At 37.3% G+C, this 27,917-nt stretch overlaps 1 protein-coding gene across 8 annotated transcripts in view; it reads left to right on the top strand.

Moving 5' to 3' along the window:
- Positions 1 to 27,917, top strand: part of vps13b (vacuolar protein sorting 13 homolog B) — a 104,756-nt gene that overhangs the window by 21,577 nt on the left and 55,262 nt on the right. For all 8 annotated transcript variants that reach the window (XM_083529775.1, XM_083529770.1, XM_083529772.1 and 5 more), the window contains exons 13-21: positions 1,016 to 1,201; positions 1,320 to 1,486; positions 1,634 to 1,828; positions 3,661 to 3,782; positions 6,189 to 6,373; positions 12,327 to 12,452; positions 12,611 to 12,790; positions 27,331 to 27,443; positions 27,754 to 27,892. In XM_083529775.1, coding sequence (XP_083385901.1) covers positions 1,016 to 1,201; positions 1,320 to 1,486; positions 1,634 to 1,828; positions 3,661 to 3,782; positions 6,189 to 6,373; positions 12,327 to 12,452; positions 12,611 to 12,790; positions 27,331 to 27,443; positions 27,754 to 27,892 — 1,413 coding nt within the window. The remainder of the gene's footprint in view (positions 1 to 1,015; positions 1,202 to 1,319; positions 1,487 to 1,633; positions 1,829 to 3,660; positions 3,783 to 6,188; positions 6,374 to 12,326; positions 12,453 to 12,610; positions 12,791 to 27,330; positions 27,444 to 27,753; positions 27,893 to 27,917) is intronic.

The raw sequence follows: 27,917 nt of genomic DNA, 5'->3' as shown, positions 1-27,917 counted from the left end.
TTTTAACAGTAGACATTGTTTTAAAGCAGTGAGGAGGATGAACAATCCCACAGATCACAGTTTTTTTATTGTACAATCCAGTACCTTTGTGTTTTTTTTTAAGTTTTAAGTTTATGTGCCACATTGATAACCTAAACATTTACATTGGTTTGCTTTTCACTATACACCAAAGACATGATTGTAAAAATTTTAAAAGTTTATATAATATTCTAACAGTGTAGTGTAGACCTCAGTAGGATCTGGTGCGTATGTTCTTGTATCTCCTTCTTGATAGAAGGAGGTTAAAAAATTTGTGACCGTGATGTGAGGAGTCCTTGATGCTGATGTGAGCTCTGCGCAGACATCTGCTGTGGTGAAGGTGCTTAATGGCAGGTAGTTGGGTGACACTGATGCATTGGGCTGTTTTGACCACCCTTTGCACGGCTTTCACACACAGTGGAGCTTCCGTACCATACAGTGATGGAGTTGGTCAGGATGCTCTCAATGATGCAGCGGTAAAACATTTTCTTAACACTTCTCAAATACAGGCGTTGTTGTGCTTTCCTAACCAGAGCTGAAGTTTTCTGGTGCTAGGACAGATCCTCAGAGATGTGAACTCCCAAGAACTTAAAGCTGGAGACCCTCTCTACCTCAGTTTGATTGATGGAGACTGTGGAGTGTCTCCTGCTGTTAGATTTCTGAAAGTCCACATTGAGTTTTTTTAGTGTTCATGGCGTTGAGGGTCAGGTTGTTGGTGGCACACCATGTTGTCAGGTTACAAATCTTTTCCCTGAAATTCATTATATAATGAAGAGTCTCAGTGTTGCTGAATAGGAGCTTAAGCCATAGAATATCTTTAATGCTACTAGCCTAAAATAAAACAAATCTCCAAAGCTGCCTACTAATTTTTTTCACACTTTACATTACAGTTTTGAGTGTTATTATTTTTTTATGATTTTGCTGATGATTGCTTGGTTCCATGGCTTACATTTAACATTACCCTTCTAACACTGACCTTGTATTCATGTATCAATAGTACAACAGGATTATTCTCTGATGGGAAAGACGGACTCTGGTCAGTCGGTTCAGGAAATGTCAATAAAACGACTGGCGATTGGCCCACTAGATCTGCTGCTTCATAGCAGTGCGATCCATCGCATCTTGAAGATGGTTGCTTGTGCCATGGACCACGAGTATGAGCCGTACTGCACACTGAATCCAGGTGACTGTTACACAGCCCTCGAAAGAGCAAGAGCATTAGATAACTTTCTCCAGATTAGATAGATCTTTTTCCTAATCTTTCCATTGTTCTCTCTGTATATCTATGATTCCTTGACTAGATGTAGTTGATGAGAACAAGGCGGTTCCTCTAGGAAACGAGAAAGAATTGGAAGAATTTATCCCAACACGGCTGACGTGTGTGACACTACTGAAGGCTTCTGTTACTATCACCATGGCTGAATTCAACCTGTTGCATATACTACTTCCTGCAATAATGGGCGAAAAGGTTCAAGACGCACACACACACACACACACATACACACACACACACACACACATACACAAACAGAGCGGTCACACAACTGTGCATACATTACAACCAACTACATATATTGGTATATTTTTTTTTGCTTTGTGTTTTTTTTCCTGACAGAGTTTGGCTATGCAGTTGACAACTACACAGTTCCATCCAGTGAGGCCACTGCCTGCGGTTCGTATGCAGGTAGAGAGGGTGAACCTGGAGCATTCTGTACCAATGTATGGCCCAGAGCTCGTCCGCACTGTCAGCAGCCTCAGCCTGCCCTCAGACAACCTACTGCACCACTGCTACACACACTGCTGTCTGAAGGTAATCAATTCCCTGGTATGCCCTGGTATGCCCTTGGGCCGCATTCATTCAATGTGTTGTCTGGATTTAAATAGCTATTGTTTATGTTTAGAATACAGAAACTAACTATAAAAATTAACCCTTATAAACTAATTTATAAGTTTATAAATTTATAAGCCAAGAAAAAAACACCCCAGGGGCAGGGGTTTAGGGGTGATTGATATTGATTTAGGGTACCATGAGGTCATTGTTTGTGACTGAATTTGTATTTGCTTTAGTATTATTTGTTTTATTATTATTATCATTATCATTATTATTACTGTTATTGTTGTTTTTGTTACATTTTATTTTATAAAGTTATATATTGCATTTTTTTATTTACTTTTCATGAATTAACACAATAAAAATGTAAATGAAAATGCAATGAAAACAATCCATATCAAATAATTTGGTTTGACCACTCTTTGTCTTTCAGTTCTTACTTTTGCACATTTTGTACACTTGCAAAAATCAGGGATTTTGTGGATCAGAATCAGTTGTATGATTAACCAATTATACCTTGTAGGTGCTAATAAACATCAATTAATTTAACTGAAACAGAAACAGCTGTGTAGGAGGAATTAAACTGGTTGAGGTTCAGCCAAACTCTGGTATTAAAGTCAAGGTTGGAACAGTTTCATATCATGGGTCATTCACCATTAGAATACTGAGCATAGCAACAAGACACAAGGTAGCCATACTGCAGGTTTCTCCTAATAATGAATATCTGCAGGCAATAGTAAAGCATTGTATTAGTTTCCTGCAAGTTTGGGTAAAGTTTCTGTAAATTGGTTGGAGGTTTAATCAGGATTAATGTGTTCTCAATGTTTAGACGAATATTGATTGATTTGGATTTCTCTGTTCATTTATTTGACATTTTGTTAACTGATAAGCATAATTTATTAACATATATACATAGGCATTTAAAATATATAAACATTTAATCATTCATCACCTAAGAAAGAAAAACACCTTTTTGTTATCAAATGTAATTCAGCATGACATCAGGCAGTCTTAAATACATTCCTCACAAGCAGTTTATATTTATATATATATATATATATATATATGTTATGTGTGTGTGTGTGTGTGTGTGTGTGTGTGTGTGTGTGTAAATCTAGAAGTAAAAAAGCCTGTTTTTAGGAAATGCAATCTTTTGACATTTTTGCCAGTCGGGCCTGGGTAGGTAATCAAATCTGTAGAAGTGAGTAACAATTTGAAAATAGTATTTCATCATGCACCAGAAATATTTATGCAACTTGAACAATTAAGAGGGTCTATCCACCCTAACACAGAGCCCAGTTGAATCTTGTTGTGACGTGCAGGGATTGACCAAACCTTGTTAGATATTCCTGCAGCTGCTCACTGCCAAGTTCTTGCCCTTTTGTCTATCTTCTGGGACATCCTGTTCTTGTCAATGCCACTGTGATGCCCCCTTTTTCCACTTCTTTTAATGTTCTTTTAATGTTTAATGTACCATAAAACATCATGAAGGTCATCTAATAGTTTGAAAAATCTTTTTATGCCTCTTTTTTAGCACCAGTGGGATGCTGTATTTGCTTTTCATTGTATTTTTTATTACATTTTATTGCCTGCCATATCTCATAATATAAAATAAAAGAATACATTAGTTTTTTTTTTTTCCAATCCCTGATGTTTTTGATAGAACAGGATCTACAGGGCCTGAGTGTTTATGCTAATTCATTATATGTTCGATGGAGCAGTTTGAATGCAAGTGTTAATTTATTATAATTTTGGATGTACAAACAATCTTTCTTTTCTACCTTTTCTTCTCTCTCTTTCTGCCTCTGTAGGTATTTGAGTTGCAGGTTGGATTGACCCTGCTGGATATCGAGGACACACCTCCACTCCTACCCATAATTCCTTGCTTTAGTACTGCACTTTATGGGAAGATACTTCAGTTTCCCACACGATGGTAAGGAACACGAGTACAGTGGGATTATATTCCAGGCACAATCACACACATACTGTGATTTTTTTCTTTTAACAAGAAACAGAGGCAGATTTTTAATTATGGAAAGATACAGTCATAGACAGAAGACAGTAAGTCATTGTTATAACTGTATTTCCTATGAGAGTGAGAAATCAAGATTTAAAAAATGCAGGACGGTTTTCTTATCCACGCACACATCTTCGCTCTCATGTTGCGTTTGTGAAAGTGCTGTGTAACTCTTTAAGCTCAGAGATGATTTCACCCCATTATTTTGGCACTCAGTGTGTCTGGACTGCATATGCTTTCAACTAACCTGCTGATGGGAACTATACAGCAGACCAGGATAAAACACACAGGATCTTTTTCTCTTGGTGTTTTTATCCTTTATCATTTTTTCCTGATAATGTCACTTGAACTTCCTCTTAGACTGTTAGAAGCCTCTTAGACTGTTTATGACATTGCAGTAACCAAGCGGATGTATAGTTTTTGAGTGTTTGGAGTATTTTGAGTTTCTGGATGTAGATTTATGTGCAGCAGGATTGTAATAGTAGTCAAAGCCTCTGATGGATGTGAAACATCTCTTCTATTTTCTAAATTCAATACACTCAACATAGTCTCACAGTTCCAGCATTCTAGCTGTTATTTTGTTTCTGCTAAAGGGGGGAATAGATCTGAAACAGGCTATTTAACAAGCACAGGTGGGTGTCCACAAACTATTGGCCCAGTTGGTGTACTTGACATATCCATATAACCAGATAAATCTGTGATCTTTTAAATGTGTTTTTTTTCTTGAAATCCAAACTCACACTTGGTGTACAGCCACTTTGAGTAACACAAGTTGTCTTTTATAAGGTGTTAAAAAGATTCCTTTGAGATGTTAAGATCATTGAATCACATTATCATGCTGGAAGGACTGGTCATAAAGCGATCTGCAGTTTGGAGCTCTTATCGAATGTTAATGGTCATTATTTAAAAATCATTGCATGTTCTTTAAAACAAGGCCAACAGTCTCCCTCTGAAAGTATTTGAATTTGTATTGTATTGATTTGTATTGTAGCATAAAAAGAGACTACCTTTTTTTTTTTTTTTTTGGGAGAATATTGAAAATCAAAATTAGCTTCTTTTTTTTTTCTTTTTCTTTTTAATGTATTATTTAAAACTTATTTTTAATTTGTTTGACATGTCATATTGACCAGAATTGCTAAAATCTCATAGCTCATCTTCCTCAAGATTTGATATGTTTTGTTCTCTGAAATGCTTTTCTGCATATTCTTTTTTGCATTGCATTAACCTTCCTGGTAGCATGAACCAGTCTGTAATATCCAGTGCTCTAAAGTAAACAGCTTCTAGACAGTAATTAATTAACAGTCTCAAATAATAGAACAGCACATGGCCATATCAACTCTTCTGAGGTGAAGGCCACACTCACATAACAAGAAACACATGAGCACAAACATGAGTGAAACAGAAAAGAAACAATGTATTGATCCAGATAGATACAAACAAAATTAGATGTCAGGTTTTTTGGATCAGTAAATTTGTGAATGCGAGATTAGCTAATAAAATTGTTTGATGATTGATCTTTAAATCTTATTATTTTTATTAAGTGACTGAATTTTCACACATAGATTCTACTTTCACGTTCATCTTGCATCTTTCAAATACAAAGTTGTTACTTTTAGTTCTGTAATTTAGCAATTTTTAATTAAAGATATTTACAGTGTTTTTTTTTTTTTTTAAGTTCAGTTGCCATGGCATCTGGTGTAATTGAAAAGGTTTTCCCATGGTTTGGTCTTATGTTTTGATCTTACTTATACAGTATTACCATAAATGCATGAAATGGATTCTCACTATATTTTAGTGTTTTCATGTGCTGTTATCCCAAAGTAGAGGACAGCAAACCATAACATTCATTTTGTGCATCCTGTTTTAAATGTACTATTCAATTATTTTGCCTCAACTCAACTCCCATGGGAAGATGTTGCACTAGATTTTGGAGCATAGAGATGGCTAGAGAGATTTGTGCTCTATCAGCCACTAGGACATTAGTAAACTTGGGTAGTGATGTAGGGTGAGGAGGCCTGGGGTGCAGTCAGTGTTTCAGTTCATCTCAAAGCTGTTTAATAGGGTTGAGGTCAGAGCTCTAGAGCAGGCCACTCAAAACCTTTCACTGTAAAGCATATGTTCATGGAGCATGATTTGTGCACAAGGTCATTGGCATGCTGCAGCAGGTTTGAGTCTCTTGGTTCAATTAAAGGGAAATATATGTATTCTATATTATTGTGTGCCTCCACCTTTGGAAATCTGTAGTAAACAAGAATAACCATTGCTACCAATCACATGTGTTTAGATTAATTTTCTCTCTCTTTTTTTTTTTTAATACCTCAGGCCAAAGAGGTCCTCGGTGTCCATAACAGAGTACCTGTTTGAGTTACCTAAATTCACAGTGCAGGCTACTCATGCTCAGATGTTGCTGCTACACTGTTTGTGGCAGAGTTGGACACACAGCACGGAAAGTGGGGTCGGACCCACTGCCAGCGACTCACTTATCAACGAGATCTTCAGAACGAAAGGTACAACCGCACACATGCTTTCCTTAATCTTTCATTACACCACACTCACACTCTAAACTCCTAGGCTTCATGATACCATTATTAACCTGAAATGTGTACAGAAATGTTTTAAAAATGCATTTAGCCTGTAATCGCTGCCTGCTGATCATGATTGGATGGCTTCTGTAGAAATAAATCGGAGTTTCTAAGTTTGCTAAACGATTTTATTAGTCCACACACATCCCAACACAGTACGCCTTGCATTGATATGTCAAATAGACTAACACAAAAATCTAATTTTCTAAAACTAAAGTTTTGATTATCAAGAGGCTGAAGACCAGATCCACTGCTGATGTGGCAGACACCTTCAATGTGTCTCAGCATCAAGTGCAGACGATACAAAAAAGATTTGAAAGAGATTGGAGACGTTTTGGCTCAAAAATCCAAGGCCAGCCCATTTTCCACTGCAGCAGAGCTCCACGAGACCTGGTCACCTGAAGTCCCTGTGTCAACCAGAACAGTTTGTCGGATCTCGAAATGGCCTCCAAATCAGTGCCCAGAAGCCAGCACTAAACAAAAGACAATTGAAAAACCGTGTGGCATTTGCCAAGGCCCACAGCCTGCTAAAAGGATGGATGCTGAAAAAGTGTCAGAAGGTGGATTTTTCAAATGAATCTTCTGTTTAATCACACCACAGTCAAATATTGCTGGAGACCTACTGGAGCCCGCATGGATCCGAGATTCACCCAGAAAACAGTGAAGTTTGGTGGCGGAAAAATCATGGTCTGGGGTTACATCCAGTATGGGGGTGTGCGAGAGATCTGCAGGGTGGAAGGCAACATCAATAGTCTAAAATACCAAGAAATCTTAGCTACCTCTTATATTCCCAACCATAAAAAAAGCCAAATTCTGCAGCAGGATGGTGCGCCATCGCATACTTCCATCTCCACATCAAAGTTCCTCAAGGCGAAGAAGATCAAGATGCTCCAGGATTGGCCAGCCCAGTCACCAGACATGAACATCATTGAGCATATGTGGGGTAGGATGAAAGAGGAAGCATGGAAGACAAAACCAAAGAATATTGATGAACTCTGGGAGGCAGGCAAGACTGCTTTCTTTGCTATTCCTGATGACTTCATCAATAAATTCATAATCCTTGCCAAACCGCATGGATGCAGTCCTTCAAGCTCATGGAAGTCATACAAGATATTACATTTGGATCTCACAGCACCACTACTTAATTTGCTTAATATTTTTGTATTTGCAGTAAATTTGTTCAATTTCTCTATAGGCGACAAAACTTTTGTCTTGCCAAAATTTGACCTTTCTGTCTTGATTAAATGATAAATCTTTTTTTTTGTGAAACTAATTTATTTCAGTGCATTAAACATCATTTGGGAGGGTTATAGCTTTTCATATGAGCTATTTCTAACACCAATTAATTAATTAACAGTCAGGTTAATAGCAGGTGTTTCAACAAAATAAATAAGCGACAAGACTTTTGTCAGTGACTGCAGTGTAAACATATTTCTGGTGTATGGATATTATTCACACCATTACCCCCCTTTTTCTCTCTCTTAATTTTAGCAGTATTTCGTATGTTATATTAGAAATGTTGTTCATTTCACCACATTGTACATTATTAAGTTTAATTTGTTGTGAATGAAGACTTAATGACAAGTAATATGTATATTTTTTTAATAGCTGATATGTGGTAGTGCTCTGTGCTCTTATAGATAATCCTCTATAGACTCAGCTTTATTAAACCAAGTAGTCAGAAAGAGTGTGTATCATGGAAGTTTCAGACATCATACTGCAGGTCCTTGGTGATGGCAGCAGTGTGATGTGCAGTACAGGACTGTGTGTTGATCATAATTTGGAGTAAAATGTAAGGTTTTTTTACCGACTCATATTTGTTGCACTGAATATATTTCATATCCCGTAAATCATGTGATTATATTGCATTTATCACTTCTAATGCAAATGTCAGATGACTAATCAGCCTTATATTATATGGTCATGCTATTCAGAAGCAAAGCTGGTTTGTATAAATTGTTCAGTGCTAGCTAACTCTGATAAGCGTGTGAGAGTGTTTGTGGTGATGCTGCCCTGTTAGGCCTCACACTCGCACTCGTTTGGGCCGAAAATTGTGCAGAGTTTTTACTGAACCGCTTCTAAACTTCTGTGACATTGTCCATATGGCAGACCTCCCTAGAAGTAAGCCTTTATGTGGATGTTAAACTCTTCCAGCTTTCCAACATCCATATATTTCCTCATTTCTGGAGGTGTTTCATATTATTGCATAGTTGCTTTGTAGGTTTGACGTATATTATAGGCAAAATTCGATCATTATATATTCTAAAAACCCTTCTAAAGGAGAGATATGATGGAGTGGAGGAATACACCACCAAGATGCAGCATTTTTATAATTCAGAGTTGCTAGGTTGCCACAGAACGCTTACAGCTTAATGTTCAGCTAACTTTACTCTTTTGCAGATGTTATTTTCATCACTGTTACTTTCATTAGAACCAAGAAAATGAGCATATGACAGTTCAGACTGTGCTGCAACAAAGGAGGGAATATTGAAGAAATGTTGCAGATTCAGCTAGTGATCTGTCCAGTGCTTTACATTTCAAACTTTAAATTTCAGATGGCATTATGATTTTTTTTTTGTTGTTTCTTGTAAATATTAATCTAAGTGAATTAGACTTTTTGGAATTTTTGGACAATTTAAGCCACCAATAACTAATAATGGATGGTACCTGTGACGCTTTTGGTGGCTTTCTGTGTTGTCTGTACTGTAGAACACTGTAAAATGCTTGGAGAAATGAAGTCGTTAACAAATATTCAAGAGCTGTTTGGAAATAGCAAGCAGAAGTTTATAACATCTCTTTCCTTAACGTTTCACTGACTGAACGACTATTCTGTGTCCTTTATTTGTAATGGTTTTAATAATGCGGTCATTAATGATAATTCAGCTTTAGATGTATCTAAAATAACACATTCTTCACCTACATATAGAATAAACCTCTTTAGTAAACACACTCATTCTTACCACCAGCTCTTCAAAACTGCAGAAATTATGTTTTCATACTTTTAACTTTTTTCCAGAAAGGGAATTACTTTAAATATTGCTTTACTAGTTGATCGTGATGGTACTCCAGATGCCCCGTGCATGTACAATAGCTCATACATGTGCTGTGCATAATATTTGAAGTAGTTCTCATGACTTGACGTGGCGTATGTGTGTATATCAGCAAGTGTGTGTATGTGTGTGACTAAGATGACTGAGCCAGCTGTTGGGGTCTACCCGCCAACTGTTTGATGTTTGATGGGGTTTTTAATCCTCTCGATACCCAGCTGTATGTTAAGGCGCAGCTGCACCTGCCATGGTGCGTACACACACACACACACACACACGCACACATATGCACATACGCACACACGGTATTAATCCTACAGTCCTAGAAGGCTAACAGAAGTAACCAGTGAGAGAAAGAGAAATGATTTTCTCCACATTTTTATTTTTCTAAAAGTGACCTTGGCTTCGTTGAGACTGATGAAGTGCAGGTCATATGGAGGCATGCAGAGTTCTGTCTAGCAGGTCCTGCTGAGTTCCTCTCACTCCCCCACTCTGCCCTGTGCATGTGTGAGGAAATGAAATGCTGTGTATTTGGCACTGACTGCCCGTGGGTGGACGGGAACAGGTGATGTAAGCAGTTTTGGCTGGGTTGCCAACTCTGTAACATTCTACCCCTCAAGGGGGTTTGATGGAAATGGTGCCTGAGAGGGAAGATTTGATGTGTATCATTTTAAGCATCATTCCACTAGCTATTTGGAGTCAAGCTCCACCTGGAGCTAACTGTGGCTCATCATACGACCCCACTGTTTAACCCACAGACAGAGAGGCAATTTTCCACTTCATTTTCTCGCCTCTACCTTTTACACACTTGCCTGTTTTTGTCTTTGTGGTGTTCCTGAAACATTTTGAACAGTGCTTACAGGCAATTTTAATGGGCTTTAGTGTTTAGGACCGGAGTCACCAACATGGTGCACCAGATCGCCTGCAAGGACCACATGAGTCGCCTGCGGGCCTTTTCTAAAAATAGTTCACCATAGCGCAACTTACCTGTGAGCTGCACCTAATTTCTTTTTTGTTTCTTTTTTTTTTTTTAAACTTACACCTACATTGGTGTGAATTTGAAAATGACAATATTAAAATATGAATGACTAGATATAGATGCATATCATTAATTATTAATAATAACATATAATCAAAGGTAAATTGATCAAATTTGTTATTTCAGAACTTGTGTGTTATTTCGACTTGGTCCCCTGGTGGTCTAGTAGTTAAGATGCAGCGCTCCCACCGCTGCGACCCGGGTTCGATTCCCGGTCAGGGAACCATCCCCAGCCACTCTTAGTGCCGGTCCCAAGCCCGGATAAATTGGGGAGGGTTGCGTTAGGAAGGGCATCCTGCGTAAAACATGTGCCAAATCAAACGTGCGGAGGATCCGCTGTGGCGACCCCTAACGGGAGAAGCCGAAAAGAAAGTTTTTGTGTGTTATTTCGACTTGTGTGTATCAAACTGGTAGCCCTACACATTAATCGGTACCAAAGTAGTAGCTCTCAGTTTCAAAAGGTTGGTGACCCCTGGTTTAGGACATGGTTCGAGATGTCATGTGTGGTCTATAACACCTACATTCAGGCCTTTCTCAAATTTGGAAGTGCTTTGTATGATGTATACTTATGAATTTTTTTCTGCTGGACCTTAAGGAACCTTAAGGAACCTGAACTATATGTACAGAAAGAGGTCCATATAGATATAGTTTGTTTGTGTGGAACTACTTGAGTTGCCAGCACAGTGCTAAAACCTCAACCCCGCTAATGATTTTGGCCAGGTCTCCATGTCCACAACATCAGTGCCTGACCTCATAAATGCTTTTTTTTACTTAATGGGCACAAATCCCCACAATCATGCTCTTAAATCTAGTGGCAATGACTAATAATCAATTGGTAAAATATAGAATGTCACCGAATAGATTGTAACTAAAGTAACAAGCCTGGTTTAAAAATGTAAGAAGTAGAAAGTACAGATATTTGTGTAATAAATGTAATGAGTGAGAGTAAAAAGTTATAAAATAAATAAATAGTGAAGTAAAGTACTTATACGACAAAAATCTACTTAATTACAGTAACATAATATTTGTACTTTATTTCTTCCCATTCTCTGATGTGCTTTATGAATAAAATGTCCATTAGCAGACTCTTCTGATTGCTAATGTTTTGAAATTAAATCGTGAACATGTCTCTATTTATAGTATTTTGGACAAATCAGCACCGTTTTTTTGCACTTTTATAGGATATAATCAATAGTGAGCATTTTTTTTCTTCTCACATTTAGCAACCAGAGACCAAGGGGGTGAATAAAAAGATATTTACAAAACAATAGTTTTTTTTTTTTAATATGTATTGTAAATTTCATAAAAGCTGCTGCAAGGAGCTGTGAATATACAGAGTAGTGTATGCTAATCCAGCAGCCTGCTTCTGTGTCACATTTACTTACATGTATGATTCTTCTGACAGCATGCAGTCACTTCATATTTGAATCAATTAAATAAACCAATCAATTATTAATTTAATATTTCCAAAATCACAACACTACTTTATGAGCTATGTGTAGTTTAAACATCACAGTTTATAGTTATTGTTTATAGTCATTGCTGGATTTTTTTTTCATTTCACAAGCATTGAGTTCTTGTGTTTTGTGGATACTACTTTTAATACTGTGTTGTGGCATGAACTAATAAAATATGGTATATGTCTATTTACTTGTGTTGTGTGTCATGTTAATTTGTTTTTAATAGCTTATGGTGTATTCTTTTTTAAGTTAAGTATGTAAATATTGTGTGTGTGTGTGTGTGTGTGCGTGTGCGTGTGCGTGTGTGTGTGTGCATGTGCGTGTGTGTGCAGGTGTGAAATGTGCTCCTACTTTGGAGCTATTAGTACAGAGTGTGGAGCTAAAGGTGTGCCAAAAGGCCATGCTATGGTGTGCATCAGGAATGTTAGGAGCAGTCACAGTGTGTTCCAGGACCCAGGGTGAGTACAGCTGAACCCTGTTATAGTTAGCTGTTAATGGCACTGTTTTGCTTTTATTGATCAAAAAGATTTTTTCCGTTGTGCTTTGTAAAGTGTGAATGCCACAGTATGCTATGCCACAGTTACATGTTTGTGAAGTATAGTGTGTATTGATGCAGGTATGGGCGAGCGGCAGAAGGAGCAGCTGGTGGTTGTGCTGCAGGGTCCGGCTGACACTCGAGAGTTATACAGTAGGCAATGGCTGTGTGAGAACCGCCGTCCACAGTCCCTTCTAGCTCCAGACCTACTCACTTTCTCGCTGCAGATCCCTCAGCCCACTGGAGACTGGCATAATTCTGGTGGGTAGTTACACACATTTACACAACAACTGTATTTGTGTATTATTTTTTATATATATATATATATATATATATATATATATATATATATATATATATATATATATATATATATATATATATATATATATGGGTCAGTTTTCTATTTATCTCATTCTCTCTCTCTCTCTCTCTCTCTCTCTCTCTCTCTCTCTCACTCTCACTCTCACTCTCACTCTCTCACACACACACACACACACACACACACACACACACACACACACACACACACACACACACACACACACACTAACAGTGCTGTCCAGTCTCTCATTTAGATGTATGTCAGCATATTGCTTTAATGTCCTCAGCTGAAATCAGAGATGTAGTATCTTAGGAAATGTGAGAGGGTACTGAAGACAGATTTATTGTAGCTCACAGAAATGAGACACCAACATTATAGGCCCCTAGGTCATCAGACATGTTACTCTCTCTGTATTTTACATTCTCTCTGCTTCTTAAAGATGCACAGGGGATGCAATGGAGAACCCTTTTAATATGCAGACTGGAGAACCTTATGTACAGACAGTATGGAGTGTTGTATGGATTGTTGTATTTTTGGGTATTTGCTCTCACATACATAGGAAATGTGTGTATTTTTGAGTCAATTGTAGCAACAAAGAGGGCTGTGTTGGCAGGTTTTGAAAGCTGAGCAGAACAAAAAGAAATAATATTGTAGTTTAGCTTGCCTGATATTCTTCTCAAAATCTTGTCACAAAACCTTGGGTTATTTTAGGTTTTTCCACAGAACAATGCTTTTGGAGGTTGTTCGTATCAGCTCCTGTTTAGAGCATTCTACCTATGTTTTCAAGTCACGTCGAGACTTTTGAGTTTATAAAATAAAAGAACAAATTTCAAGTGGAAACTGCATTTTTTCCCCCCGACATTCCCTGCTACATCTATACCCTTATCCCAGTGTTTAACTGATGCCTGAAAAGAGTCATCATAGAAAGACTTATCAGTATGCTTGTACCACCCCAGGACCTTCTGCTTCACTCTGTCATCAGGGAACCACCACGAAGGGAGTCTTTAAAATGTTTACACCATTCACATGTCGTACTGCTGCTGAGCGTCTCCTCGTCGTGCTTTGCTTGAAGTCTTCTGTAGACATCCGCCGGTTTTACTCCTTCGTTCACAAGAAAATTCATCATCTGCTGTTCAATGCATGCACTAACACTGTTGTATGCCATCTTGATTAACGGTCTCTGGACCGGCGAGGTGTGCCGCCTATCAGTAATAGGACGAAGAAGCCCCTTACTCCTGCATGTAATACCGCCATGCTAGCATTCATTTTTATACCTGTCAAATTAGAAATCAAATTAGAAATTAGACCTGAACGTCCATCTTCTTTTTTTTTTTTTTGTTTTTTTTTTTGTTTTTTTTTTTTGCATACATTGTCTGAGAGGTTCTGACGTACAATAATACCAGGGAAAGAGTCTATAATCTCTGGTTTTGTGCCAGCTGCCCCTCTTGCCAATGGCTAAAAAAAAACTTTCTTTAGCCTCAGCAAAAAGTGTGAGCTCTTTATCTTTTTTCTGTATCCAGATCGTAATAGGAAATATTACATTTACTTTATGCTTAAGATGCCTATATACTGTACAGCAGTATAAACTGCGTATGTTCTACATTTTAAATCTGAAGCCCCCAAAAGTCTACCGTATTTTCCGGACTATAAGCCGCTACTTTTTTCCCACTCTTTGAACCCCGCGGCTTAAACAACGAAGCGGCTAATTTATGGATTTTTCCTGTGTTTTTCCCGGTTTCACAAACTTCAAACCAAAATAACTGAGCCCCATAACATTAGACCAATGAAATTACCGAACCAATTAAATCTTCCACTGAATCGGGCCGCACCACATCATAAATATGGATGAGGTTCCTCTGACGTTTGACCTGCCGCTCACTCGGACTGTCTACAGGAAATGCGAATCATTCGTCACGCTGAAAACAACTGGGCATAAAAAAACCGCACTTCACCTGTGTTCTGAGCTGCACGGCATCGGGAGAAAAGCTTCACCGATGGTGATTTTTAAACGCACAACGATGCCAAAAGAAAAACTCCCGAGAGAAATAGTTGTGAAAGGAAGGAGGAAGACAGTGAACAATGACTTTCTAGGTAGGCTACTGTTTAGATACAAGCCGTGTTACAGTGTCTGTCTTTCATTAAAGCCTGTGTAAAGTTTATTAGTTTCAATGTAGACACCTGCGGCTTATAGACAGGTGCGGCGTATTTATGTTCAAAATAAAAATCTTTGGGGGAGTGGTGGCTCCAGCGGTTAAGGCGCTGGGTTGCCGATCGGAAGGTCTGGGGTTCAAGCCCCGGTATCGCCAGGCTGCCACTCTTGGGCCCTTGAGCAAGGCCCTTAACCCTCTATGCTCCAGGGGTCCCTTACGAGGGAAATATCAAGGTCCGTGACGTCGGAGTGACGTGGGGCCACCTTCCCGTGGGCTCACCACCTGCAGGAGGGACCGTAAGGGACGGTACTGTGAGGATTGGGCAGCAGTCGAAGGCGGGGGCCTGCTTAGACTGCTACCCCCGCGACCCGGATTACGGATAAGCGGGAGAAAATGAATGAAAAGGATGAAAAAGGATGAATAAAAATCTTTGTCAAATTCAGTGGGTGCGGCTTTTTTTTGTTTATGGCTGCAAGGACGATATCAGTACTAAAGGTGAAACCATTTTTTAGTTGAGTTTATCTTTTTAAGTAAGGAATGATAATAATTGTCAGACCATGCAGTTTGACAAAATACAATGGCAAGGAACATCTGAGAGAGACAAGTTAGTTACTGTGCTAAAGTATGTTATCAGTCCGATTCAAATATTCAACTTTGCTGTGGTAAAACGGGTCAGTGATGCATGCTATACGAAAATTGACCGAAACGACACTAGTTTATGCATATAACCCCTGTTTTCTGAAGGAAAGGAATAACCCTGGACTGTGTCATACAGCAGTCATCGCATGGTGAAAAAGGGCAAATGTGACAATGATGGGTGACCCCACTTTAGTATCCTATCTTTTATATGTTGCCCCTTTTGAGGCAACAAAAGTTATATGCATAATTGAATGTAGAAAACCTGAATTTACGTTGAAGCCAGATGTTTTCTGGTCAGATCTTTTTCTCTTCTGACTTGGTCTTACACTGTTTTCTCCGGAGCCCAAACTCAAAGTGTTGAAATGACAAGTTAATAGATAAGATAATAAGATATTTTCCAGATTACATCAACATGTTTTCTCATCTCTCACATACAAAGTCTGTTTGGAAAAATAGGCTTCCTTTTGAATTCCAAAATACCCATATGTTTTATATCTAATTGTTTACAATTGAATAAAAAAGAAATTCCACTTTACTTAGAACATGGAAATTGTGCCCTCCCAAAACCCCTGTTGACACACCAAAGGACTTGGAGGCTGGAGCACAGTCAGATTGATCACAGAAGGATCCACGCCGCATATTTAAAAAAAGATATATAATAATAATTTTATAGACATCAGGGCAGATGGTAATTTTGTACTTGATGAATGTAAGAAATGTGTGGTGTATTCATTATTGCCTATGTAACCAGGGCAGTAATAATGCTATAATTATAATAAATTCTGGGCCTTTGTACATTATGCTGCAATTCACAAAAGTGTTTAAATAATATTTATTATTTAGGAAATATTTAATAAAATAGATATTTTATAAATAAAAAGAAGTAACAATTTTGGTCAATTTAAATCCTTAAACAGTAATCAGTCTATTTCTAAGTAAATGACATGAACAACTAAAAATTCAAATGCCTACTTGGTACATAGAACCCTCAGTTGAAAACTCATTTTATTTTCGTCATCTAATTCAGACTCCAAGATGCACATTTCGACTGTGAATAATTTTCTGTAGCATGCCTGGAAATCTAAAATCTACTTTCTGCAGAATGAATATTGCTGAAATCATTAAATTAACATGTAACACAGATTTGGGGCAATCTCTCTCAGCTCAGCATTTCTTTTCTGACCTGCAGGTGTTCTGTAGACCTTGTAAAAAAAAAAAAAAAAAAAAAAGGGAGTTTTCAAGGGCGAGTTTATAATTATAAAAAAAAAAAAAAAAAAAAAAGAGGGGAGGAGAGCAACGCAAGGACATTTGCACTCCTGGCCACAGCAGCAGCTGCAGGAATGACAGTGATATATGTCTTTTATTTTTATTTTTATTTTTTTTAGAAGTATTACATTTATTCAAATGTTTAAAGGTCCCAGTCTTAACACCTGCGGAGGTCATTAACAACACTGTAATCATCATCTAAAATATGTTTATAAAATGTTTTTTTTTAGACGTTTTCATATTTAAGAACACCTGTTGTTCTTAGATATTTCTTACTGAGCATGTCCATTTCCCATTATATAACACACATAGGTCAGTTTAGGTTAATTTGGTGTTGGTATAACAGCTTCAAACTACATAGCAAGGGGCAAGATCTGGCGAGTGAACCAAGATAGGAAGTGTGGTGAACCACTACGGCTAGGCTGCTGTGGTCTGGATCAACCAAATAAACGAAATCTTTGACCTGATATTGAAATGAATCATAATGACCCCTCAGGTAGTTCAGTCCCTCAGGTAGGGATAAACTGAAACATAACGGGCACTTTGGAACCACCCTAGGAGTGTCATTCCATATTGAAACAGAACTCCAGCATGAAGTGCCCAGGTTCTACAGCCTTTTTTAAAGTGGACAAACAGTGTTTTTATAAAGCAGCTTGTGATATCATTCACTCTATATTCTGCTTTCAATTCTGTGTGCTCGGATTAAATGCGTTTTCACACACTTTGCTCCAGGTGGTCTCCAACTAACAGGCTAGTGCCTAATGGAAGCAGGTGGCACAGGTTTCTGGTTGTCTTTGAAGTTCGTTCATCCCTAAGGAGACATCAGATGCCCTCCCCCCCACACAGCCATTCTAGCTTGAAACCCTGCCTTAGTCTTGGTTTTAATATATTAAATATTTGGTATGTGTGTTCGTGTACGTGAGCGTGTGTTAGTGCATTTGTGCATGCTTGTGAGACACCTCTTTATTCAAAGCTTTTCAATGCTACTGTGTGCTCCATTTCTCAATGCTAAGAGGTAAAACAGAAGTCAGAAGATTCATCTCTTTGCAGTCATAATCCATTAGTTATCTAAATAGTTTTCAGTTCTCACCAAGCTGGCTCTACTTTAGTAAGCTCTGTGTTCTTGTCTATCCACCTCACCTTGTTCTTTGGCTTAGTAATTCTTGTGCACTTATTCAGCTGTTGAATGGCAGGCAGTCTCTGAAGAAACCAGTTTACTTTAGGAAATGAAATGAGCTTTAAACTAACTGTATCTTGGCCCTCAGCTCAGGAACAGAGCTGTGGCTCGGTAACATTTTTCAATAGCTTCAAGTAATTCTCTTATTCCTCAGATGCACATTCAGACAGATAAAGTTAATGATTAGGAGCTTTCACATGCAAGAGATTTTCTTTTATGTACCAGCCAGTCTTCTTTTCTCTGCAGTTATATTTTTGGACTCACAATGTACTTAACGTCACATCTTTTTTATTTAGGGTTCGTCAGATATTCTTTTATTTTATGTTGAGAATTGGTCATCTTCACCCAGAGGGCAAAATAACAGTGGGGAAATGGCTCACTGTGTATAAAATCAATCATGTCCAACAACTCCCACCAGAAGCTGAGAGAACAAGGTTAATGTTTGTTTATTTACATTATGGTCTGTTAGTTGTCTTAGTGAGAAGCTGAGAGGAGTAGGGCAAGCAGTCTCCTCATGCTCTTAGTAAGCTGAAGATCACTGAGTGTCAAAAGATTATTTTGGATCAGCCTTTTTAACTCTTTTAAGGCATGAGGCCTACCATGGAGGAAGTTTTTCTTTTTGAATAGATTTTTTTATATTTTTTCAATCTTTTTTTAAACAAGTAAATTGTGTGTGGTCACTTTACTGTACTGTGGTCACTGTTTCTCTCAGGTGGTTTAACATTCTTAGTAGTATTCCAAACAATTTTAAAAAGGTTTTCCTAACATAAAATCAGTTGTTTTTGTCAAGTATTTGAGTAAATGTACTTTGTTACTGTACTTAAGTAATTTTTTGGCTTCTTTCTACTTTTACCGAGTATCAAGGCTAAAAGCAACTTTTACTACTGTATCTAAACTGCATTTATGATTCAGCTACATTTAGGATATGTGTACTTTTTACTCCATTATATTTTAATTGACAGTAACCGTTACCAAATAGAGGCTTATTTATTTTGCAGAAGTGGTGATATTGTTGAAGAGGCTGTTGTATTAATCTTGATTAATGCAGTGTTGAGGTATAGAGATAATATAGGAAAATATATAATACAGATATTGGAAATAAAACCTCACAAATCAACTGTTTTTGGCTTTTCACTAACATGTCATGGGGTTGTGGATTAGTGCATCTTTGAGCTTACATTCAATATGAGTGAAATACTCAAGTACTGTTAAAATCAGATATTCGCAAGTATTTTTATAAAGTCATATTGAAATTTGTAACTTTTAACTTGTAATGCAGTAAGTTTTGCTTCAAGTATAATTTTTAGTTTACACCTCTGTGTAGAATCGCACAGACTATTGCACATCCGGATAAGGTGGGTCTTGCTGGTCAGCTACTGAATGCAGTGAAATTTCCAGTAAATTCAAATACATTTTCCACCAAGGACTAATCAATTCTTTGTGCCGCAAAGACTCCAGGTGGAACAAAGACATTCAAGCTGTTCCATTATCTAACACATTCTGGCTATTACTATAAATTACAATATCAAATCAAACGAACTCCTTATCTGTGCATTGTTTTGGCCTTTTACAGAAAAAAAAACTAATTTTAGAAGAGAATGGTGCATAGCTGCTTTGCCAGGGAAAATGCAAATGCAAATCTTTCCTTCCACATGAAATATAATTGTGTGAAAATGTATGTTTACATGTACACATGCATATTACCTGTTAAATCTGCCATGTATGTGGTAAAATCTAGCCTTCACATATGGTAGCAGGTGAGAGTATGTTTTGATTCTGTTATCTTTTTGAGTCCTTGGCTCAACGGTGGTTGTATATCTGGTGTTTTAGACTTCTGTACTGCTGTGAGATTACAGGTGCAGCCATGACAGTAAACATTCTAAAAAGTAAAGAGACATTATATTTACTTCAGTATGCACAAATGTATAATTTAATTTCTTGTTTAATTGAATTCATTGTTAAAAAATCAGTTAACAGTCTTTTTTTTACAATAAGGGTTAGTTAAAAGGTTAGTGATGAGAATAACGATAAAATAGTTAAGATCAAAAAAGTGTTGGCATGACAAGGCCATTTTTTTTCTTCACATAGCACACATGACTCACTGCTGCATTCTGCATTTGCGATGCTTTTACAAGCTTTTATCTCAGCATCTTTCATTTGTATTAAGAGTTTTGTCTTTCACTTTCCTCTTTAGAAGGTGTAATGCATGTGGTAATATGGTTAAGATCTGGTGATTGACTTTGCCCGTATATATAACCTTCAACTTGTTTTCTGATGGTTATGTGTTCTGGGTCACTATCTTGCTACCTGATTATGTAGAACTGTTCATTGGCAAATATATTTTTTTCTGTAGTCTTCTGAATTGAAACTGCTGATAACATCATGTTAAATTATTAATAAAGTTTAGCAGCTATGCTCCAGAAACCAAAACATTACCTCACATGTTTTTGGCCGATAAGCTTGTATGTTTTGGATAATTTTAGCCTTACAGTTATTTTTGTACTGGCTAATTTTGGTACACTTTTGCTGTTTGACTTAACATGTATAATGTTTTGTTATTAGTCATGGATTCCAATATTTTTAAACAATTGGAAAATGTCTGGGTTCAATCAAAAGGTTCAATTGTGCAGCACATCTACATCTAGCACAACTAGAATATTAGAAAACAGAGGAAATGTTGGTCTTTAAACCTAATTGATTCCAGCATATAGCAAACAAACACATTTTTGGAGGGATTGTAAGTGCAATTCTGTCTGAAGATAAAGCTCCATCTACATTAATGATAGAGTGCAGGAGTTTGCATTCCTCTGGATAGTAAGAATAGCCTGCAGTCTACAAACAAAAATGTTCAGTGGAGCAACACATCCATAACATTTTGTTGGATTACCTGAATTTTGTAATTGTGTTGCATACACTATATTTCCTTCCTACTTGTTAGCTTTATGCACAAGGATTTTGGTGTGTTTATCTTGCATCAGGGAAAATCGCCATTGTTAATTCTCATTACAGTTTTGGGTTACTGATTCACATAACACATAACTCGAGTTAAGATGAACTGTGCACTCAAGGCTAGTTTTCTGTGCTAGTAGCTGAACAAATTGGTGTCTCCATGGTTGGTTGAAGATGTTAAAACAAAACGCAGTGTGGGATGGATGGGAGCCCAGTCAGTGCTAGACATTCTAATAATCTGTCATTCTCTCCTCCCGTCCAGATCAGTTTGGGAAGAGACAGCTAATGAGCTGAGCCTTTAGTGGGAATCATTTTTAGGGAGCGCAGATAAGTCATAAAAAACAATAACTGTTTGAGAATCCCAATGGGGAAAAATCTGTTTTTTTTTATCTTCTGTATTGCCTTGGCCCTGCTATACAGTTGTTTGCCTTTGTGTACTGCCATGGTCTGTCTACAGTGTTTAAAATGTACATTAATACTTGCACAGAAATGCAGTGAGCAAAGTTAAAGATTAATGCACCATTTATTTGGGCACGATCATTCGAACAGTTGTCACTTTATTAATACTTACGGTGCCGGACAGTAAATGTAATTCATGACTGTACTTCAGTAGCTTTTTTGTGTATCTGTACTTTACTGAAGTATTTCCATTTGGGATGACTTTTACTTTATTAACTTTACTACATTTCAAAGTCAAACTTTTTTTACTCAACATTTTGCGAAATCAGTCGTTCCTTTTTATTTATGAGTGGAGAAAAACTCAGTTCAGCATCAGTTCAACAGCAAGCAAAACCTTTTGAGAGTAAGAAATTATGAAAGAAACTCCTGACTTTAACTTGCCACAGCACCTATTGCCTTTTTTTTGTGCATTTTTTTTTAAGTAGTTGAAAAGAAGGTTTTTGGATCTTGCTAATTCTTGTGACAAACATGATAATAAGAAATTATAGCCATAATAAATCATAGTACTTTGGATTCTTGAGTACATTTGAAGGCAAAAACTTTAGTACTTTTACTATAGTGAAAGTTTAAAAGGAGCATTTTTACTAGAGTAATATTTTACCTACTGTGTCTCTACTTAAACTCAAGTACCTGGTTTGTTCACGTCGTTCACAACTGAATACTGACAACTTTTTTTTTTTTTTTATTCTGCAGCTTTTAAAACTTGCCCTGTACTATGCTAAATAAGGCATATGAGGTACCTTAGCTAGTGAATGCTAGCTTATGGTCAAGACAACTGACAAGGAAACTGTATGACCTAATGAGAAATGTCTGACTTTTTAAATCCATGCTCATTTAAAAAAATCTCTTCACTATATCAGATACCATTGACAAAGAGACTGACCAAATCGAGGGTATGTTCTATGGTACAGATGATGACAAAGCACTGATAATTCGGTTTCCTGAACTAGAATAGTTTAGACAGTGAAAAAAGACTGAAAAACTGTTTGGAGAAGAAGGTGGAAGGATCAAGTCAAGTCAAATAGACTTTAGCTATAATACATAATACATAGCTGTATAGAAGATACACAACAGTGTGTGATAAGTGCAGCACTAAGAACAATATACACAGAGCAGTAAATACCCTGGACAGTAAATACATGGAACATGGACTGTAATTAGAGTGTAGTGTAGTGTAGTGTAGCAACAATAAGTGATGCAATAATTTAGAACTGCTTTTGGAGATTATAGATTTATAGAATTTTTATTTATTCAAAGACAACATATTTTTATGAGTAGAGCAAACGTCACAGACAACACAGGCAGTGCAGACAGCATAGATAAGCAGTGTGGGAGTCCTGAGAGAACAGTAAACACAAAGTGTGCAGCGCTAAACTCATTCAACGTATTGCACTATGGTTATCTGAGTGTTAGCAAAGCCATGTGTTTGTGAGGAAGACTGTTAATGTGTTACACTACTGCAATAAAAGCCTGCAGACTGACTGATATCCCAGGCATCCTGGACATTGGGTTAACTTTTCAACTTAACAAACTGAAAGAAATGTACTGAACAGGTAAAGTTTATCAGCACTGAGCAGCAGTTTAGTTCTAAATGAAATGAAAAACAGAAAAAGAAAGGTAATGCTGGGTTTTTTCGCTGTTAGTAAATTTAAGCTTTTACAGCAGTACTGTACAGCCTGTAGTGTAGGGAGCTATTTGGACATAGTGTTTTAAATAGACATAAGCATTTCGATACCCACTGAACAAGTCTGCAATCCTCCTGCAAGAGTCTCCTAAGAGAATGATGGAGAAAGGAGAAAAAGCTAGCAGATGGAGCCTGTAGTTTTCAAAGCTAGTTTATATATTGTGGATTTGTCATATTGTAAGTAGTGAATAATCTGCTCTGGTTTACAGACACTACCTTTGATGAACGAGCGTCTTGAACGTCTTCTCTTTTTTTTTTACACAAACACACACCTGTTTATTCCTGTTCTATAAATCACTGTTTAGTATCAATTAATGTATACATATTTGGATGTGTGTATCCTTGTGTTTCTTTGAGAGGAGCTGTTTTCAAGTGTATATCTTTGTATTTGTATGTGCATTAGTGTCTAGAAGTCATGGACAGTAATAGACATAACACCAACAGTTGGCTTTTTTTTAGCTTTTCTGTTTTAAATGCCCAAAAAACGAAAAGATACCTTCATTTAAAACACTGTATCACTGACAAGCTCATTCAAGACGTTTGGTAGATGCTCTTATCCAGAGTGACTCACAGTTATGGCAGTTATACGGCTGAACAATTGAGGATTGAGGGCCTTGCTCAAGAGCCCAGCAGTGGTAGCTTGGTGGTGCTGGTATTTAAGCCCATGACCCTTTCCAATCAGAAATCCAAAATCTTTTTCACTGGGCTACCACTTTTAACCAGACACGAACTATTATTTCAATGTATCTTGCAGCTCCAGAAATTCATGTTTATGAGCATGTTTTTTCAACTCTCCTGCTCATACAACTAGTTTCTTGTGTCCCAATGCACACCTTGGCAAGCTTTAAAATAAAACCGTTGTGTGCCCCTTGTATGTGCTCTTATACCAGTTTAAGTCATTATCTTTTCAAGCCAATGTATTTAGTTACATCTCTATTGTGCCTTTAATATACTATTTATCAGATAGTCGGTTAGAAGAAATCAAGCACCAGCGTACATCAGCTTCATAGTAACACTGATATAGTGTGAGATTAGCACCTGGGAGTTGATGACTGTAACAACAATGAAGTAAATAGGAAAGATACGTCTTATTTGAAAGGTTGATGACTCAACTGGGGTTATAGGTCAGAATGAAGAAATAAAAAGGAGAAGCTGTGAGATTGCAGGAGGAGATAAGTGCATAGGAGGTGAAGCTAAGTTAAAAGGGATGTAAAATTGACCAATAGAAAAACAAGTGAATGAGGTGAGTGACAGTGGAGATGATTCGTAGTGCATTACAGATGAGTATGCACTGGACAACAAAAAAACTCAAGAATTAAACAAACTTTAACTGCTTTGACCCCACCCCAAATCAGAGGTTGAACCTTTGTCTTCAATTGCAAGGTCTCTGCTGAACACTTTGATAAGAAGCAGACATGAAATGTAGTGTGTGTGCATTAATAGTGTTGATCACTTGGTCTGTGTCTGTTATTGTAATGGTATGAGTCCTGATTTTTTTCGTCCCTGCATGCATGATGTAAGTTGATAAAACAGAGTATTTTGGGGGGGGGTGGGGAATAATTTTGCTTGCATGGTGTTGGATGGTGTGTGCATTTGAAATGTTATACTTTACACACTTCAGGATTCATGAGGTGACGGCGCATATGTTTTGTTGAGCGTTGTAAAATAATTGTTAAGTCGCTCTGGATAAGTGCGTCTTCCAAATGGAAATGTTGTTGAGCAGCAGGGCAAGAAGGGAATTGAGGGTGAATTATATTGCCAGGCCGTGGGTCATCATAAATCAGGTCTTGCCTCTTGCCTTTAATAGGTGTTATCAGCAGTACAAACATACACCAGACCCATCATTAATTCTGCCTCTAAATGCTGGAAAGAAGCACTCCAAAACCTCATAACACTAAAAAGTAAACTGGTTAAAAAACCACATATGAACAAAGAATTGAGGAAAGAATCTTTCCTCAAACGTTCAAGCTTGAAACTGAACCCCCAGTTACAATAACCTGAGGACTATGGCTGAGTCTTGTGTTTTATGTGTGCAGCTGCTTTATGATCTGTGTTTGGGGTGAGAGTGTTTAACGGGTACATGTGTGGTTTGTATTGCGGTGCTTATGAGTAATTACTCATACTGTTTCAAGTGTGCACAACCGCTCCAGTGCAGGAATGCATAGCGTACTGAAGTCCTGAGTTTCAGCAAAGCCTGGGATGAAGGAATGCCTTAAGTTTAAATCACAGGCTCACCAATTCTTAACCCATAGCACTCTGAGCTTCAAGAGCACTGTACTATGGCTGACTTCCCGAACACGTTGATGATCTGGTGTTTATTAAAAGTGGAATTTTGGCTCTCTGCGCAGAGCATGCATTGAAATTTAGCGCTGCTGAGAATGCTAGTCCTTTTGTGTACTCTCATACTGTATAGTTGTCTCAGTACCAAACTGCTTAAGTCTTCGCCTTTCCCCTAAACACTTATCATTGCTTAATTATTGATTTGATTCAAAGATTATGACGATTTGGCTGTATCAACTTGTCAACTTAATACACTGGTGGTAATGTTTAACACTGAAAAACAAAACAGTGTATTGTTCTTTCAAAAACACAATTTGGAAAGGATATTGGAATCAGAAGTAAACGTGATCCGTTGGTATGTCAGTCAGAACTCTGGCACATTTTCACATTCTATGCTTTTCATTTGAACAGATGAGAATATGGTATTTGTACTTCCATGCAGACAGCTTTTTTCAGTTTTACCACACCAGACGGAACGTGCCAGAGAAACTCGTCAACCTACAGGAGAACTGTATTGTGGTATTTTATAACATTACTGCCTCCCTGTGGCAATTCGTAGGTCTGTACCATGGTCAAAATTGTTTCCAATGCTTTCTGCATTACGGTGTACAAAATTATTTAGATGTCCACATTTTGTTAAGAAAAAAAAAATCTATTTTTTTTTTTGTTTGTAAGAAACAGAATACAAACATGCATGCAAAAAATAAAGTAATAATAATCTAAGCTCAAAGTAGTAAAAAATATTTTCTCATTCTGTTTTTTCTCTATTCTCACATCTCTTTGTCCCGATCTTTATATATCGTACCTTTTTTTTCAGCCATTTTCTTATAGTTTGCAGTAATAACTGTTCTTTGTAAAGTGGGAAGATTTAATAGTTATTGTAGTTTATAATAGTTTTTGTATTAATTTGTACTGTAGTTTGGACTGTAGTTAATGTCCACAGTCTGCTACATTGACTCAGGACTAAAGTTTGCTTCTGATCACATCACTGTACCCCGCAACAGCGTATATCTGCAATAAATAGACATTCCATGCAACCCAGATGAGGATGGGTTCCCTCTTGAGTCCGGTTACTCTCAAGGTTTCTTCCTTATGCCATCTCAGGGAGTTTTTCCTTGCCACAGTCGCCACCGGCTCGCTCATCAGGGACAAACTTACACTTATAAAGAACATATTCATTTTTATCACCACATTATCTGTGTAAAGCTGCTTTAAGACAATGTTCATTGTTAAAAGCGCTATACAAATAAAAATGAATTGAATTGAATTAATACAGTTCTGAAAGCAATTCTATTTTTTTCAGTAGATCTGACGAAAATGTAATGTTCAATTAAGTTTTTAGTCATTAATTAATAACAACTGACTGAAGTGCCCAGTGTACATATTTCTACTTCCCATTTTTAGTTCTAGTTTCTCATCCAGCAATTTTCTATGAGGAAAAATTAGCTGCTTTCAATCAAAAGCTGTGTGTTATTTTGCTCCACCTACACCATTGTGATTTGGTGTAATAAACATAAACAACGCTTCATTGTATTTTTAATACCTCCCTTGTTCAAACTCCTATATTATGGGCTTTGCTTTTACTTCCGGCTGGATTCGATGTGCATGCTGGCTCATGCTTTCCTTAGCAATAATCTATGATAAAAGCAACAGTGAGGAAGAGAGGGAGGACAGAGCAGACTGGGAAAAACTTTTTATCTCAAACTTGAAAGACTTTTATGATTAAATACTTTTTTATGTGAAAGCACAATTAGTTATGCAATTATTTATTGAGCAGTCATGTGTAAAAAAAATAAAAATAAAAATGTGAACAGGAATCTAAGGATACAGAGAACATATTTTTTTAACTTGTGGTTTCTTTATATGTTGTAGGTGCTGTACTACTTGTTGGTGTGCAGGGCATTGCTGTAAATCTGGATCCTATTTTGTCCACTTGGCTGCTGTATCACTCTCAGAGACCCACAACAAGCCGGCAGACACAACCGGTAGGACGTCTTTTTGTTGTTTAGCTGTTTGCCATTTTGTCTGCCACCCCTTTTTTAAGCCACTAAAAGTGTAAAACTGTTCAAGTGGTTTCTGAGCCACTTAATAGCCAAGTATTATTTCCTTATTTTTCTACATAATAATTATAATGTAAAAGGTCCAGTGTTAATTTTGGCTTCAGTATCTGTTGTTAATTCTTTATGTGAACTCCAAAGATCTTCTACTGCTAGTCAAAGCAATTCATTACTTGTCTAGGTTTAAATATATGAAAATGGGTGTTTTTGATCTGCTTTCTTGATGACTCTTATGCAGACTGTTAGCAGTGGATCCATTTTAATGATGAAGACAAGGGAGGATGAGGCATCTGTGGCCAGTACTCCTCTGGCCAAGCAGTTTTCCAATCAGGCATCAGACTACATCAGCAGCCCAATGAAGACAAAGACCATAACAGGTACAATACAGAGGCAGTGCAACAA

Source organism: Silurus aristotelis (assembly GCF_946808225.1).
Source record: "Silurus aristotelis genome assembly, chromosome: 25".
In the NCBI taxonomy this organism is placed as follows: Eukaryota; Metazoa; Chordata; class Actinopteri; order Siluriformes; family Siluridae; genus Silurus; species Silurus aristotelis.
The sequence above is the reverse complement of the archived record's forward strand: the minus strand, read 5'-3'. Positions and strand labels throughout refer to the sequence as shown.